The 14,716-nt window shown below is 38.5% G+C and overlaps 1 protein-coding gene across 1 annotated transcript; it reads right to left on the bottom strand.

Moving 5' to 3' along the window:
* Positions 1–238: 238 nt before the first annotated feature.
* LOC131313370 (cysteine-rich receptor-like protein kinase 10) lies at positions 239–6,547 on the bottom strand. Its single transcript, XM_058341646.1, has 8 exons — positions 5,762–6,547; positions 4,130–4,448; positions 3,328–3,465; positions 3,053–3,174; positions 2,742–2,952; positions 2,284–2,521; positions 1,285–1,435; positions 239–909 (listed from the first exon to the last, which is right to left on the bottom strand). The coding sequence occupies exons 1-8, from the start codon at positions 6,539–6,541 to the stop codon at positions 580–582; spliced, it is 2,289 nt and encodes a 762-aa protein (XP_058197629.1). The 5' UTR covers positions 6,542–6,547; the 3' UTR covers positions 239–579.
* Between the last annotated feature and the right edge of the window lie 8,169 nt (positions 6,548–14,716).

The raw sequence follows: 14,716 nt of genomic DNA, 5'->3' as shown, positions 1-14,716 counted from the left end.
TGTATCGAATGTCCAAGATTGAAAGCTCGACTTGAAAATCACTGTTGCTCGTCGACAATGACTAGAACCAATTCGAGATGGGTTAGTGTTAACTGGTTCCTTGTTTTGCAAAATTGCTCGAAGGAGGAGAGTCACTAAGAGGATCCAACCCGTCTAAACCTAGTGAATCACCACCCATCACAGGGAGCCTTGTCAAATATCAAGAAACACCAAACAAATCTAGCAAAACACGCTAGTCTTCTTAAATACATAAATTTCCAGGTGACTGCAGATTAATATTTTATTTCCATTAACATCATAACATGCAATCTGTCTTATTCGACCCCAAATACCGACCTCTGTGAAAACATCTCTTAGAAAGGGAGGAGATAACAGAGACAAGTACAACCTACCATCTACAAACCAGTAAACATTGTGTGTATTGATTCCGTACATATTCTTTAAACCTTATATCCTATGCTAGGCAATTTCTAAAGCTCTCAAACACATCAATAAATGCTTTGCGTCTAGTCTCCAAGTTAATCATCTCACGACGTAAAAATAACCCTGAATCTCGGTATTGGCCTGGACTTTGTCACATCATCTGGGTTCTAGTTGAGTAATTGATGCTTCATTTATAGACCACTGTATTGACTTGCTTGTAGACTGGTCTGACTCTAGTTCTTTGAAAATATTGGACCCTGTTTTGTTCCGGCCGAAGAATCCAGGCTGTTGAGGAAGTGAAAGCGTGGAGGAATAACTATTGAGCATCAGAATTACCGTTGCCATAGAGGGCCTGGCATCTGGATCATTTTGGACACACAACAAGGCGATATGGATGCATCTAGTGACTTCATTTCTGGAATGGGACCCTTTAAGAGTTGGATCCATCAAATCCAATGGCATTCCTTCTCTCCACAGTTCCCAAGACTGCAACATAGCGGTATATACATGAGTTGTGGATGATAAGATGATATTTGCAGTAAAAAGTGTGGTACTCCTTGAGTTATGTCAAGGTTTTTTTTTATAATTATTTTCTGTTGGTTTCTTTCTAGATATGTAACTTTTTGAAAGGACGCATAATGAATAAATTTGCATTCCTATTTAAAGGCATTATTTATAGCATTAGTCATTTGGTTTAGTATTAAAATTTTAAAAATATATTACCAGCTACTTAAAAGGGATAACTCAAGAACTTTCACCATGGACAATTGGACATACATTTTTAAATATCCCTAACATGGATTGAATACTTGCAATATGAGACAGAGGGAGTATTTACTAGAATGTATGGCTAAAGCTTACATAGCTCAGAAGGTCCGGAGCACCATCTGATTGGTAAAAGTTGGTGTTCTTCTTGCCAGAAATGATCTCCAGAACTAAGACGCCAAAGCTAAACACATCGGACTTGGCAGAAAATTGTCCATGCATTGCATACTCAGGAGACATGTAACCACTGCAATCAGTTGATCATGAATGGAAAATGGAAAATATTAGCTCTTTACACACGAAATCAGACATGAAACAATGGAGGGCATAATGCACCAAAAAAATTTAACTCAAAAAGTACACCAACTGATTTAGCACTCCCCGTTTTTAAATCACAATAATTTCTTTCTTTAGTAATATTGTTGAGGTACAAATTATCCTAACCATATAGAAAATTGCCAAAAATAGATGAAGGGGTAATTAGGTAAACCACAAATGATAAAATAAAAAAGCTACAGTATAATTCTAAAGATGAGTGTTAAAATCATTTCTCTATATAGTAACATCCATAAATTGTCATTAAGTAGCTAGGCCGAACAATACATACGTTTAGGCCTGTCAATAGGCTGGATCCGATCCGGATCCGACAATTCCGAATCCAATCCGAATTCGATAAGACTCGAATCTGGATATACGACTCAAATCCGATAGTGGTAATCCGGATCCGAATCAGAAAACTCTTTTACTTCAAAAAATTTAGCAAAAAAAAATTATTTTCCAAAAAAAAATTAAAAATAAAATTACAACTTCTTAAACATTTTTTTTTTCAAAATAAAAAATTTACACTGTTTTTTTAAAAAAAATTAAAAAAATAAAGTCCGGATTCGGATTGATAACAGATTTAATCCGATCCGATCCGATCCGAATTTGAATTACCGAATTCGGATTATCGGATCGACGTTATCGGATCCAGTCCATTATCAAGCCGACATATGTTTGCTTAATCCAAGGATCAGCTTTTAATAAATCGAAATAATGTATCAGTTGAGATTCTATAAAGTTAATTCCGTTATTGAGATTCTATAAACTACTTACAATGTTCCAACAACCCGACTTGTATTTCCTTGAGTTTGATCAACTCCAAAGATCCTAGCCATGCCAAAATCTGAAATTTTTGCATTCATATCACCATCCAACAAGATATTGCTAGCTTTGAGATCACGGTGTATAATTGTAAGACGTGAATCTTCATGAAGGTACAACATCCCCCGAGCTACCCCTCGTATAATCTTGTAACGTCTTGACCAATCCAACTTCGCTTGCTCTTGTGGGTCTGTGCATTGATGGATCCAAATGCAAGTTCAAGTAAGAAGTACTCAAGTAAGAAGTACTTGCTAATAATACGTAGTATGTTATTCCGTTTTCTTGATATCGAGACACAAGCAGAAGAACATTAAAGTGGTCTGATCCTAAGCATGCATTTCAAAAGCTCATAACATACAATTCAGCCAAAAAGAGTTAACAATAACACAGAGTAGTCGAGATTGCCAAACCGAATAGAAAGTAGTCGAGGCTTTTGTTGGGCACAAACTCATAGATGAGTATCTTTTCTTCTCTGTCTAAGCAAAATCCGAGTAACCTCACTAAGTTTCTATGCTGAAGCTTGGCTACCAATAACACCTCATTCTTGAACTCTAGTGCACCTTGCCCTGAGGTTCGGGATAGTCTCTTTACAGCTACCTCTTGTCCATCTAGAAGTAAACCCTGATGAAAAAAACCATACCATGAAAATTCTAGATCCATAGTAAGAGAATGTATGAAAATTTCAAACGATTTTAGACCCAAAAAAAAAATGAAAAAAAACCTTATAGACTGGACCAAATCCACCTTCACCGATTTTGTTATCATCTGAAAAGTTGTTTGTGGCAGCTTTAATTGTACCCAAATCATATTGCAAGGACTGCACTGTTGAGATGTCATCCCCATCTGGACAAATTAAATGTTCAAACAAGAGTAAATTAATGGTCAAAACAAGAAAAGATAAGAAGTTTTTTGGATTTCCCTCATTCTCTCTCTTTCTTTAATCAAGTTTCTTCACTGTAGTTTGGAGGTAATTTCGAAATTTTCCATTGTCCTTACCATTGTTTTCTCTTAGATAATTATGCTTCCTCTTCGCCCTCCTAGATAGGAAACAAAAGCTTGCAATGAAAAGCATAGTAACAACCCCAATTGGAACTATAATGGCAATGATTACATGCGATGAGATTCCCCCTTGTCCTGCAGTAGACAAATTATTTCCTCAACAATTCCATTGATAAAAGGAAGCGCTCACTAAAGCTGCAAACAACCTGATTTGAGTAGCGGAGTGAGTTTTTTCGTTTGTTTGAAGAAAACTAATAATGTAACCGGTTTGGCTTGTTTAACAATCGAGCTGAACTGAAACAAGGATTAATTAAACTAATCAGGATCTCAAGTATATTAGTGAATTGTTCAAGCTTCGATTGAAAACTTACCGAGTTTGGAAAATGTGTTCAGACTAATTGTTTGCAAGGCAACAAGCTGATCCTCAACTAAGTTTTAACAAGCGGAACATGAGTAATCACGAAATAGCATGAATGCATTAGACGCCACGGTTGCTCACATTTTGGATACTATAATTGTTTTACGCTTTTCGTCCATATTATTGGTTCTTTATTTATGCTAACATGCACTCCGTGTAAATCTAATCAAATTGGTAGAGCATTATTTCTTCATTAAACTCCACTTTTTTTCATGTTCTATGGATACATTCACAATGCTATATTTTTTTTTCCTTTCGGCATATTTCAAAATGGACAATACTTGGAGACATCCAAAAGAAATAAGAACGAAGAATAAGGAACAAAAGGAACATTAAAAATTTTAAATTTCTGAATTCATGCACAACGAAAGAAAGTTTTACCAGGGCTGCTTGGAGTTGTAGTACTAGGAGGGAGGACTGACGAAGGTGGCGGAGGAGCACCACCAAAGCTGGCATTGTAAAATAGGTACATCTCATATCTGATATAACAACTCGGGAACAAAACTTGTGCTCCTAGTTTTGCTTGAGGAAGCTTCGAGATACCATTCAAAAGGCAACCATTGCAATTAGAATCAGACAAATCCGGCGTGCATTGCGCTAGTCCATACACCGGTTGAAGTGATGTGTAGTAGGCTTCTCCAGTTGCAAATTTCTTACCTGAGTCATCACTCGAAGCCCGATTGGAAATATTCTTCATTACCTTTTCGGGTGGAGTTCATACTAATAGTTATTAGTTAGTAAAATAGTATGCCAAAAGTTAGAACTAGATATCAGAATTAAAACCATGTTTAGGGTATACTGCAATGGATATTCATAAACCAAACTAAATTACCCGAAAGACAAGAGGTTAAAGCCTCTCATACTCGACCCAAGCTGGTGCCATACACAGAAAATGTTATTCCCGTATAGGACTGAAACCATTAAACGCACAATCACACCCCTATGGATTTTAGAGTAAAGTACAATTCCTAACTCCGTTATCAGTAGAAGTAAAAAGACCACGCTACCCTTCCTTATATAAATGGTCTTACCCTCCTTAACACGTTGGCAGAGAGAGAGAGAGAGAGAGGGAGAGAGAGATGGCTATGGAGATTTGGGCCAAACTCTAGGGTATGTATGCATATACATACAAACTTACACACACATATATACATACAACACACACTGATAATTATATTCAGCGGATGTATAGCATATGGTCACCGGTGCGTCGTCGGGCATAGGCTGGGAATTCTGTCTCGACCTTGCCAAATCGGGCTGCAGGCGACGACAGTTCGCGGAATCAACCGGCTCGAGTCCCTCTGCGGCAAAATTAACCGGCTCCATGACTCGGCCCGGTCAACACAGAGTCGATTCGCTCCGCGGGCGGTGGCTGTGGAGGTTGACGTTAGAGCATCTCCAATCCATACAAAATAGAGGATGGATGTAACACATTGAGGGGAGATTTTGTAATTTTTTCCACTTTTTCTTCACTTTTTGTACTTTTTTGTGAGAATTTTTGAGGGACCCACCGTCCTTTTTAGAGTTTGGAGGAAATTTGTACTCCAAATTTACTTTTGGTCCTCCATTTTTAGAGGACCAAATTTACTTTTGGAGGACCAAACTCTAAAAAAGGACGGTGGGTCCCTCAAATATTCTCCCAAAGTAGAAAAAGTGAAGAAAAAGTGGAATAAATTACAAAATCTCCCCTCAATGTGTTACATCCATCCTCTATTTTGTATGGATTGGAGATGCTCTAGCGAGGATGGGCCCGTCGTCGAGGCGGCCGCGCAGAGGGCTTGGGATGCATTTGGGACCATTGACGTTTTTATCCGCAATGCTGGTGCTTCAGGTGATTACATTTGACAGACATAATCCAATCTATTACAGTACTTGTTAGCATCCAACCATTCTGATTTAAATTTGGGAAGATGGTTAAAACATTTAGAACAGCAAATTAAGAGTAAAAAAGGATTCATATTCTTGCTCAATCATAGGAGGATACTAGATAGTATTTGGAATCCTTAATATTACCTCTCCCAAAACTTCGTTAAAACGGGTCTCATTATTGGTCACGTTCTGCCAATTTTCCAAAACATCCCACACCCTTGTTTCCGCAGCGGCGAAGATGGACAGATTGGAATACCTGAGCAAACACTCGTCGTACCAGATCGTGGCCAGCTTCGACCAGGGGCACCGCTCGACCACATCTCCGGTGGCGTATTCGACGCAGTCTCGACACGTGGCGGCGGCAACGTCGCCACGGCAGAGGAAGAGGCCGTAGGCGACGTCGGGCGGGCCGCTGCCGGCGGTGAAGTTGTAAAATCCGTTGGATGCGTTGTTGGAGTTGGAGGAGAGAACGGAGAAGAGAGTGTTGAGGTTTGTTTGGTAGGTGCTGTTTTGGGCGTAGGTACCGGGTGGGTCAAGGGTTGTGTCAAGGGTTTCGTTTTGGCAGTTTACGGAGAGGAGAGTTGGGCCGGCTTTAATTACTACGAACAGGCTGAGCAGAGGAAGTGCGTAAACAAACAGACCTTTTCTGGGCATTTTGTGGGGTAAATTATTCACTCCTGAGCACCTGGGCAGGCTAAGTTTTGAGGGGGTTTCTTCCAATTTTGATGAAAATGGAGATTGGGAGATGGTGAACAAGTGGTGGAGAGTGGAAATCAGGGCGGTAGCCTGGCCGACTTGGGAACTGGGAAGTGGGTCAATGATGGCGTATTGTAGTACGGAGTATTGAATTGGATTGAAATGTAGCAATCCCTGGTACAGGAAACGATAGGGGGCGACGAGAGGGCAACACGTCATTTTTGACATGCGGTGCCTCACACCAATCATAGAATACATGGGGGATGAGATGCCGGTCACCATTCCACTCAAAACAACGTTGTCCCATTCAGCTTTCTCTAAAAATCTTCTTTTTTAAGAGCATCTTCAATTCAATATTTTTGAGAGTGTTAAAATATTTTATTTTATTCATAAAATAATTTTAGAAAAAATTACTATTTATATTTACTTCAACCATAAGCTTTCTATTTATTCATAAAGTGATTTTGGAGAAGATTTTTCATATTTTCTCTCATCCTCCAAATATGGAGGATCAAAATCTCATCCTCTCAAATAGAGGAGGCTTGAGAGGATGGGTTGGAGGAGTTTCATACTCTCAAATAGAGAAATAGAGCATGGATTGGAGATGCTCTAAAAAGAATATAATTTTAAATTTAAATATAACGAAAATGAATAATAATTTTTTAATTTTTTTTTCCGTTTAAAAGAACTTAATGAAATTTATCAAACAAGATTCATATTGATAAAAAAATTATTTTATATAAACACATAATTTTTACTTTAAAATTTACGTTCTTTTTCAAAAAATTACTGTACTTTTTTAAAAAGCGGAACCCATCTTAAACAGAAGTTCACCACCGTTTGAGCAATAATTATTACTGACACTGTCTTCTCTCTCTACTCGCACCACACAATCTTCCAAGTTACAATCTTAATTTCTTTCTCACTCTCTAAAATGGGCACGTAAGATTTGAAATCCTCTCTTTTTTTTCAGTCTAGAGAAGAATATCAAGTTTTGTGTATCAAGTGTAAAAGGACCAAACTTTTGGCTGACTATTGTTTTTTACTTTTGTGCGTTTTCTGACAGAGTTTTAACAGGCGAAGGCTTTTTTTTTTAAATGACAAAAATAACACTTCTTTCCGGTTTCCTCGTTTCCTTTCCTTGCTTTTCTTCTTAAAGTAACTTTTCTTTTCCTCCTCTTTCTTTTACTTTATTCTTTTCTTTTCCATTTTGAGATTACATTTTTCTCTTTTTTTCTTCAACTCTGGATTCGAAATCTCGACTATACCATTGCAGGGAAGAATTACAGAGGTAACACCCATTGTTCCCGTTTTCCCTTCCTTCCCTCCCTCTCTGTTAAAATCGAAAGCTTCTGCTTCACATAAAAATTTCACAGTGTAAACTTTGATAAACCTTGTTCTGTACGATTCTCTCGTGTTCTAGCTCATTTATTGCTCTTGTAACTACCCTAATTTTGGTCCTAAAATTTTCAAATAAAAACTTGTATTGTTACCCTAAAATTTTAGTATTAGTTAACAAAATTATAAGTATTTTTATTCAGAAATCATCTCTAAAAAAAAATTAATTAGCTAGTCATATATTTTATTTCTATACTAGTCAAAATTTTAATATCCAATTATATTTATATATATATATATATATGCATACAGTCCGTCTCCCGTAAGGACCACCTCATTTCAATAAAATGCGGACCTTCCTTTCCCAATTGAATTTCGATGATCCGAGCCGCTCAATGTGTTCAGAACGTGATTTTAAAAGTACTCGCGAGAAATCAGCAAAAAAAATGACCGGAAAAGGCTTCATCCAAGCATATACGTATATATATTTGTGTACATGATAATTGCTCCCTAAAATTGTGGGATTGTGTTTCCCCAATCCTCGTCTCTCCTGACTCCCTCTCACCTCTCTCCCCCTCTCTCTCTCTCTCTCTCTCTCTCTCTCTCTCTCTCTTCCTTTGTTTCCTGCGGAACCATCACTCTTTCTCCATTACACTTCGGCTGCCATTCTTATCCCACGAAAATTTGCAGCCACACCACCTCCTCCATTACTCCTCCAAATAAACCATCCCTTTCCCTCCTCACTCACTCCTCCATATATACCACCACGAGAAACCCGAGATTTACACACAAAACCCCACACTCATACAACTGAATCCAGTAGCAAAAAGGAGAGAGAGAGATTTTCGGGCTCCAACAATGGTGGTTTAGAGTGAGAGAGTAAAAGTGGGTTTCGATCATACACTTATCTGAGCACCCATTTCGACTGCCCATCTTCTAGAACGACCCCGAGCACCTCTAAACGAATCCTCAATCATCCGAAGTTAGCGACGACGTCTTGTTGCTCCGTTGTCTTGCCCGGTTTTTCCGAAGCGGTCCGAAGCTGTCCGGAATACCGTTACCTGCTTTTTCGATCGGGATTGAGGTAGAATAATTGCTTCCCTACCCTCTCCTAAGTATATTATGTGATTACCTATTGATTTTACGATCCGACAATGAAAGAAATCGATCTTGACGTCGCGTGGTCAAGACCGGCCATTTTCCTTTGCTTTTCGCTACAATGAACAGTAACCCACGAGTGGGTTTTCAATTATTGAGATCAATTAAGCACTCCTAATTATTTATCCCTAAATGTTAATTTAAACAGATTGTAATAGAATGAATTGAAACCGCGGATCGGAGCCGAGGAATTGAGTCACTGCTCTGTTTTTGTTTTCTTTGCAGTTCACTGTCCATGCACGTTTCTTTTTAAAAAAATGATGTACTGGAATTACAGATACCCCCCTGTGCTATCTTATTTTTCAGATCTGACCCTAGGCTATGTCTAAACGTATTTCTACCAGTAGAATTTATATAACATAAATGGTTGTATGCTATGTTGATCTGATTGTTATGTTTTACTTGAGCCTAATTGGGTTGACTTTTTACTGCATCTATGATAGAATGATAATAAATGAATTATATGTTACTGTAAAATAATGGAGTGTTGCTATATGTACCGACCACGGGGAGGGAAAACGTACCGACGGCCGCCGGCGGGCCGTCTCCGGCCACCGGACGGTCGATCCGAGCCGTTCAAAAATTCTAAAAAATAAAACCGAGGGGGTCAACGCGGGAATCAAGGGCATCCGAGGTGTTTAGGGTGCTTGATCAAAGCACCCTTTTTTCGTGTATATATGTGTGTGTACATATATACACGAAAAAAGGGTGCTTTGATCAAGCACCCTAAACACCTCGGATGCCCTTGATTCCCGCGTTGACCCCCTCGGTTTTATTTTTTAGAATTTTTGAACGGCTCGGATCGGCCGTCCGGTGGCCGGAGACGGCCCGCCGGCGGCCGTCGGTACGTTTTCTCTCCCCCAATGGTCGGTACTCATAGATTTTTCGAAAATAATGCTTATAATGAGTTATGAAACATTTTATTCCTTGATAAATTGATGGCCAATCCAATGGATAGCTATAGACGTCATACTTTCTAAAAGAATAAAATGATTATATTACCCTTATATTTGAGTAACGACTAAAGGAACCTTCTAGGTTTTTTTTTTTAAGAAAATTTCTTGATCGATAAACAAATTTAAGGGCATCGGCCCGCTCGTAAAATACTACGTGCTTTACTTTCTTGCACCATATTAAATGTTATATTGTTGTCTCATTGAAATGTATCTTGTTATGAATTGAGCTGTTATTGATTGTATCATGTTGTACATGCTAGAATGGACTTCGGTTCACTGGGTGGTTACGAGTAGTGACTCATGTAGACGATGCTAAGTAAATGGGAATTGGTAAAGTGTTGGAAGTGTGATTGTGTGTGAATTATGATTTGAGCCATGGTGATGGCAAGGGTAACCAATGGGGCCCTGTGTTGAAAAGGGTTACCTGCGGGGCCCAGTGATGAGATATGTTGTGACACTAACATATGATACGTCATGGGAAGTTTCTCTTCGATGAAGAGAATGGGTCCCATGAGACGGTTATAGTTAGTGAGACGTTAATGTATGATATGTCATGGGAAGTTTCTCTTTGAGGAAGAGAATGGGTCCCATGAGACGGTTATAGTTAGTGTGCGGTAGTGGATGTCCGACCCTAATGTACGATACGTCATGGGATGACTCGATCCTCCTGTTATGGTCTTAAGTGAGAACATGCTCGGTACATAACTTAAGTGCGCTCACCTAGGACCCTGGTACAGGATAAGCAGAAGGAATGGTGGACCCATGAGACAGTTGTAGTTAGTGGATGTGGGAGGAAAGGATCTCGTGGAGATGATCCTTAGATTTCATGTAAGATGATGGATAATAAAGAAAAAAACGATGTGCTATAATTCTGTACCTCTTGTGTATTATCAATTGTGATATTATTGTTATTATTGAATGTTAATTGTAGAGTAAAGGGTTGGTAGGATTGGAATTATTCTACTAGGTGAATTATTAATCACGGATACGTTTGTATCTTGGTAAATCAGTTGCTTCGGCGATCAATTTGCCAGAGGGTGCAGGGTTCAATGGTGGAGCTGTTTGACGCAGAAGGAATACTAAGGGCGAAGACCGAGGATGCTTGAGAGCTATATCAATATTAGAGTCGCTCTAAAAATATTTAAATAAAATATTAGATTCTTTTTTTGTAATTTTTTTTTCTAATGTAGATTTTGTATAACAACAAAAAGGGGCCTAGTAGTTTATAAAATTTAGTGTATTTTAGGGTTAATGCTTCTGAAATTCCTTTGAAAATCGGGGCGTTACAGCATGGTATCAGAGCATAGATTCAACCCTCGGTCTTGGGTAGATTGGGTAGATCACTTTCCGAGAGCGTAAACCTGAGTTAGTAATTGTGGTTATTACTTATTTTAAATGTAAACTATAAGTACTATTTAGCCGTAGTCCAACTTAGACTTCGAGAGCGTACCGTGAGAAAATATAGGCTCTACATGTTGACTAACATTTAGGCTTATGTGTTATGTGTCTACCGTATATCTATACTAATAGGATTTGACTAGTTGTACTATAATATCATCTTCCTAAAATCATTGGTTGTCATTAGACATGAAACCAAAACTTTACAATTGCAATTCTAAAATCCTTGTCATGTTTCCGCAATTAGAAATCCTTAACCCTGACTTCATATGAACACTAATGCCAACATCAAAGCCACTCACCTCATCAACACACTACAAGAAAAATGGCCATTCCCGGCATTTTTCTTCCCGGCATTTTAATTAATGCCGGAAAAGCCACTATTAGGAAAAAAATAACTATTACCGGTGTTTGTTCAAAAAAATGCCGGCAAAAGTCAATTTTTCCGCCAAAATAAGTACCGCCAAACTATTACTGGCATTTGTTGAAAAAAATGCCGGGAAAAATCAATATATAATATAAATATTTTTTATTGTGCATTGTAACTCAATATGGTGGCTAGCCTAGTTGGTAGCTACACACGCGTGCGAGGCAAAGGTCACGAGTTCGAATCTTGGGGCAAGCAAATTCTTCACAAAATTTGCTTGACACGCGGGCGCCACGTGGGCGACACGCAAGCGCCACGTGGGCGACACGCAAGCGCCACGTAGGCACCACGTAAGCGCCCACGTGGCATTTTGTCTTATATGGTACAATTTTTTCCGGCATTTGTACAAATGCCGCAAATGAGTCCATCTATTCCCGGCATTTATAAAGACCTTTCCCGGCATTTGTACCATTAACGACACACTCCTAGACGGCATTTGTTATAAATGCCGATAATACTCTTTACCGGCATTTTTTGAACTTTTAGCGGCATTTATAAAATGCCGTGAAAAGCAAAATTTCTTGTAGTGACATACTTGTGTTAATCTCAAGGTCAACACAAAAGGAAGCCTAATGTGATACCGAGTAACAAGGAGATCGTGCAACTTCTACGAGCGATCGCCACCGCGACTATATCGACACCCCTACCTCAAGCACCATAGGCCCCCCAAAATAGTAGATCGACGTATAAAGCATGATGTTATTAGATGTTCACTATCGCCAACTAGGGCTGCAATCGAGCCGAGCCGAGCCGAGTTTTAGAGTGTTCGAGCTCAGCTCGCCAAAAATTTAGTTGGCTCGTGCTCGGCTCGAGATGTATTTACAGAGCTCGAGCTCGAGCTCTGTAAGTAATCATAAACGAGACGAGCGAGCCGAGCTCGAGCTCTGTAAGTAATATATATATATATATATATATATATATATATATATATAATATAGTTGGGCTCGCGAGCCAATTCGAGCCGAGTTTCGACTAGCTCGAGCTCGGCTCGTTTCATAAACGAGCCGAACATTTTAGCTCGAGCTCGTTCGTTTGTGTCTCGAACCGAGCCGAGCCGAGCCGAGCTGTTATCGAGCCGAGCTTCGAGCCGCTCGCGAGCGGCTCGGATCGTTTGCAGCCCTATCGCCAACTAGCTACATGCTATGCAAACGGAATATGGCGGCACCATCGTAGTCGAGAAGCTACTTGAAGTCATGAACGTCCAAGAAGGTGGTGATAATTTTCCCGCAAGAAGGTTCTATTCTTTTAAGGGGGATAGAAGGAATTACCAATTGTTGCTCGTGTAATCTTATTTCACTATCCAATGCCGGCTCATATATTTTGGAGGCCCGAAGCAAATTTTGTATATCTCATCCTTTACATATTCATGATTTTTTTTTTAAAAATGATAAAAGTACAAAAAATAAACTAAAAGAATATAATTATGACAATATAAATGTAAAAAAGATATGCTTGTAATTATGGAGATGCATGAGAGTCGAACCACACACTCACAATAACATGACAGTATTATGTAACCACTAAACCAAATATCTAGTTTGAGTTTTTATTTAAAAATATTCTAATATTAATACATAAGTTACATTGCAATGGAGCCTCAATTTTGGACCAAAATTCGGGGGCCAGGAGCGGTTGCTTCCCTCGCCTATCCTATAAGCCGGCCCTGTCACTATCCTAAACCGTACACCATTTTCAAAACTTCTTTGATCCCATGAGATTCCTTTTTGAAGTGACTTCTTATTCTTATGGTGAGCAATCCATCTATAGGTCGAAAAAAAAAAAAAATTATCTACCAAGTTCTTATAATAATTTCCATCAGGGCTTGTGTGTTCTCAAAATTTTTCTTATCCCATCCTTACTCTAGCTAATCAAATTTTTTTTTAACCGTAAACTTAATTTACTCTAGCTAAATACTTGTCGTTTTGATCACTTGATGGACCTCAATCAAGGGGACCATTCAGTTCAAAAATTTTGAACTCATTTTGAATGACTTAATCATAGCCACTTTTATTCTCATGATCCACCAAAACTTGAAATCAGCTATATCTAGACTCTTGAAAAAAAAAAAAAATCTATTTGCTTTCCTATAGACACCTTCACTTCAAAGTCTGACTTGCGATCTTTGAGTCATAGAGATGTTAACCTTGAGGAAATGACTGTCCACCAAAGCAAAGATGGTAATAGAGTATACTCCGGACGAAATGTATTTGGAATTTTAAAGGGATAGACAGGACATCGGATTAGTAGCTAGTCAGCGATCAAACGTAGCGCGACAAGTCATTAAGATAGCTACAAAGCCTTACTTCAAAATCATGGGAAGAAGAATCAATCAGAAGGAAACAAAGGTCAACTGCTCCAAGCAAAATCGACGCACTAATTTTGAGGACGAAATTATTTTAAGAGGGATAGGTTATAACGATCCTAATTTTGGTCCTAAAATTTTCAAATAAAAACTACCCTAAAATTTTATTAGTTAACAAAATTATAAGTACTTTTATTCAGAAATCATCTCTAAAAAAAAAAAAAATTAATTAGCTAGTCATATATCTTATTTCTATAGTAGTCAAAATTTTAATATCCAATTATATATCTATGCTTATACGTGTGTGTGTGTGTGTGTGTATATATATATATATATATATATATATTTGTGTACATGATAATTGCTCCCTAAAATTGTGGGACTGCTTCGTTCGATCCGATGTAAGAGATAACGCCCCAAGCGTAGGGCCTAATACATCAGTTGAAGCATGATAATCCAAAAATCCGGGATCGTACCCAATGGAATAATTAATACGGCTTTGCTGGATTTGTAGATGCAAGTAAGGGCTTTCGGCTTTTAGACAGCCAACTTGGTTTTACGTGCGTAGTGGAAATTAAAATGGGCTAAATTGAAAAGCTAATAAACTAAGACAAAAGACAGGTTAGGTCTAGGAATTACTAACACTCACGACTCAAGTTAAAATTGCATTTCTTACCCAAATATGCAATTCAGGATATACAATTAAGGTTCCCGAATCAGAAAATAGAATGGCTCGATCACCAAGTTAGTTCTAGAATTTATTTAGCAAATGCCTCGTGCGTCAGAGCTCTAAGTATCATGTGTGGTAGGTAGGCGATGCTCCT

Source organism: Rhododendron vialii, chromosome 13a, assembly GCF_030253575.1.
Source record: "Rhododendron vialii isolate Sample 1 chromosome 13a, ASM3025357v1".
NCBI lineage: Eukaryota > Viridiplantae > Streptophyta > Magnoliopsida > Ericales > Ericaceae > Rhododendron > Rhododendron vialii.
The sequence above is the reverse complement of the archived record's forward strand: the minus strand, read 5'-3'. Positions and strand labels throughout refer to the sequence as shown.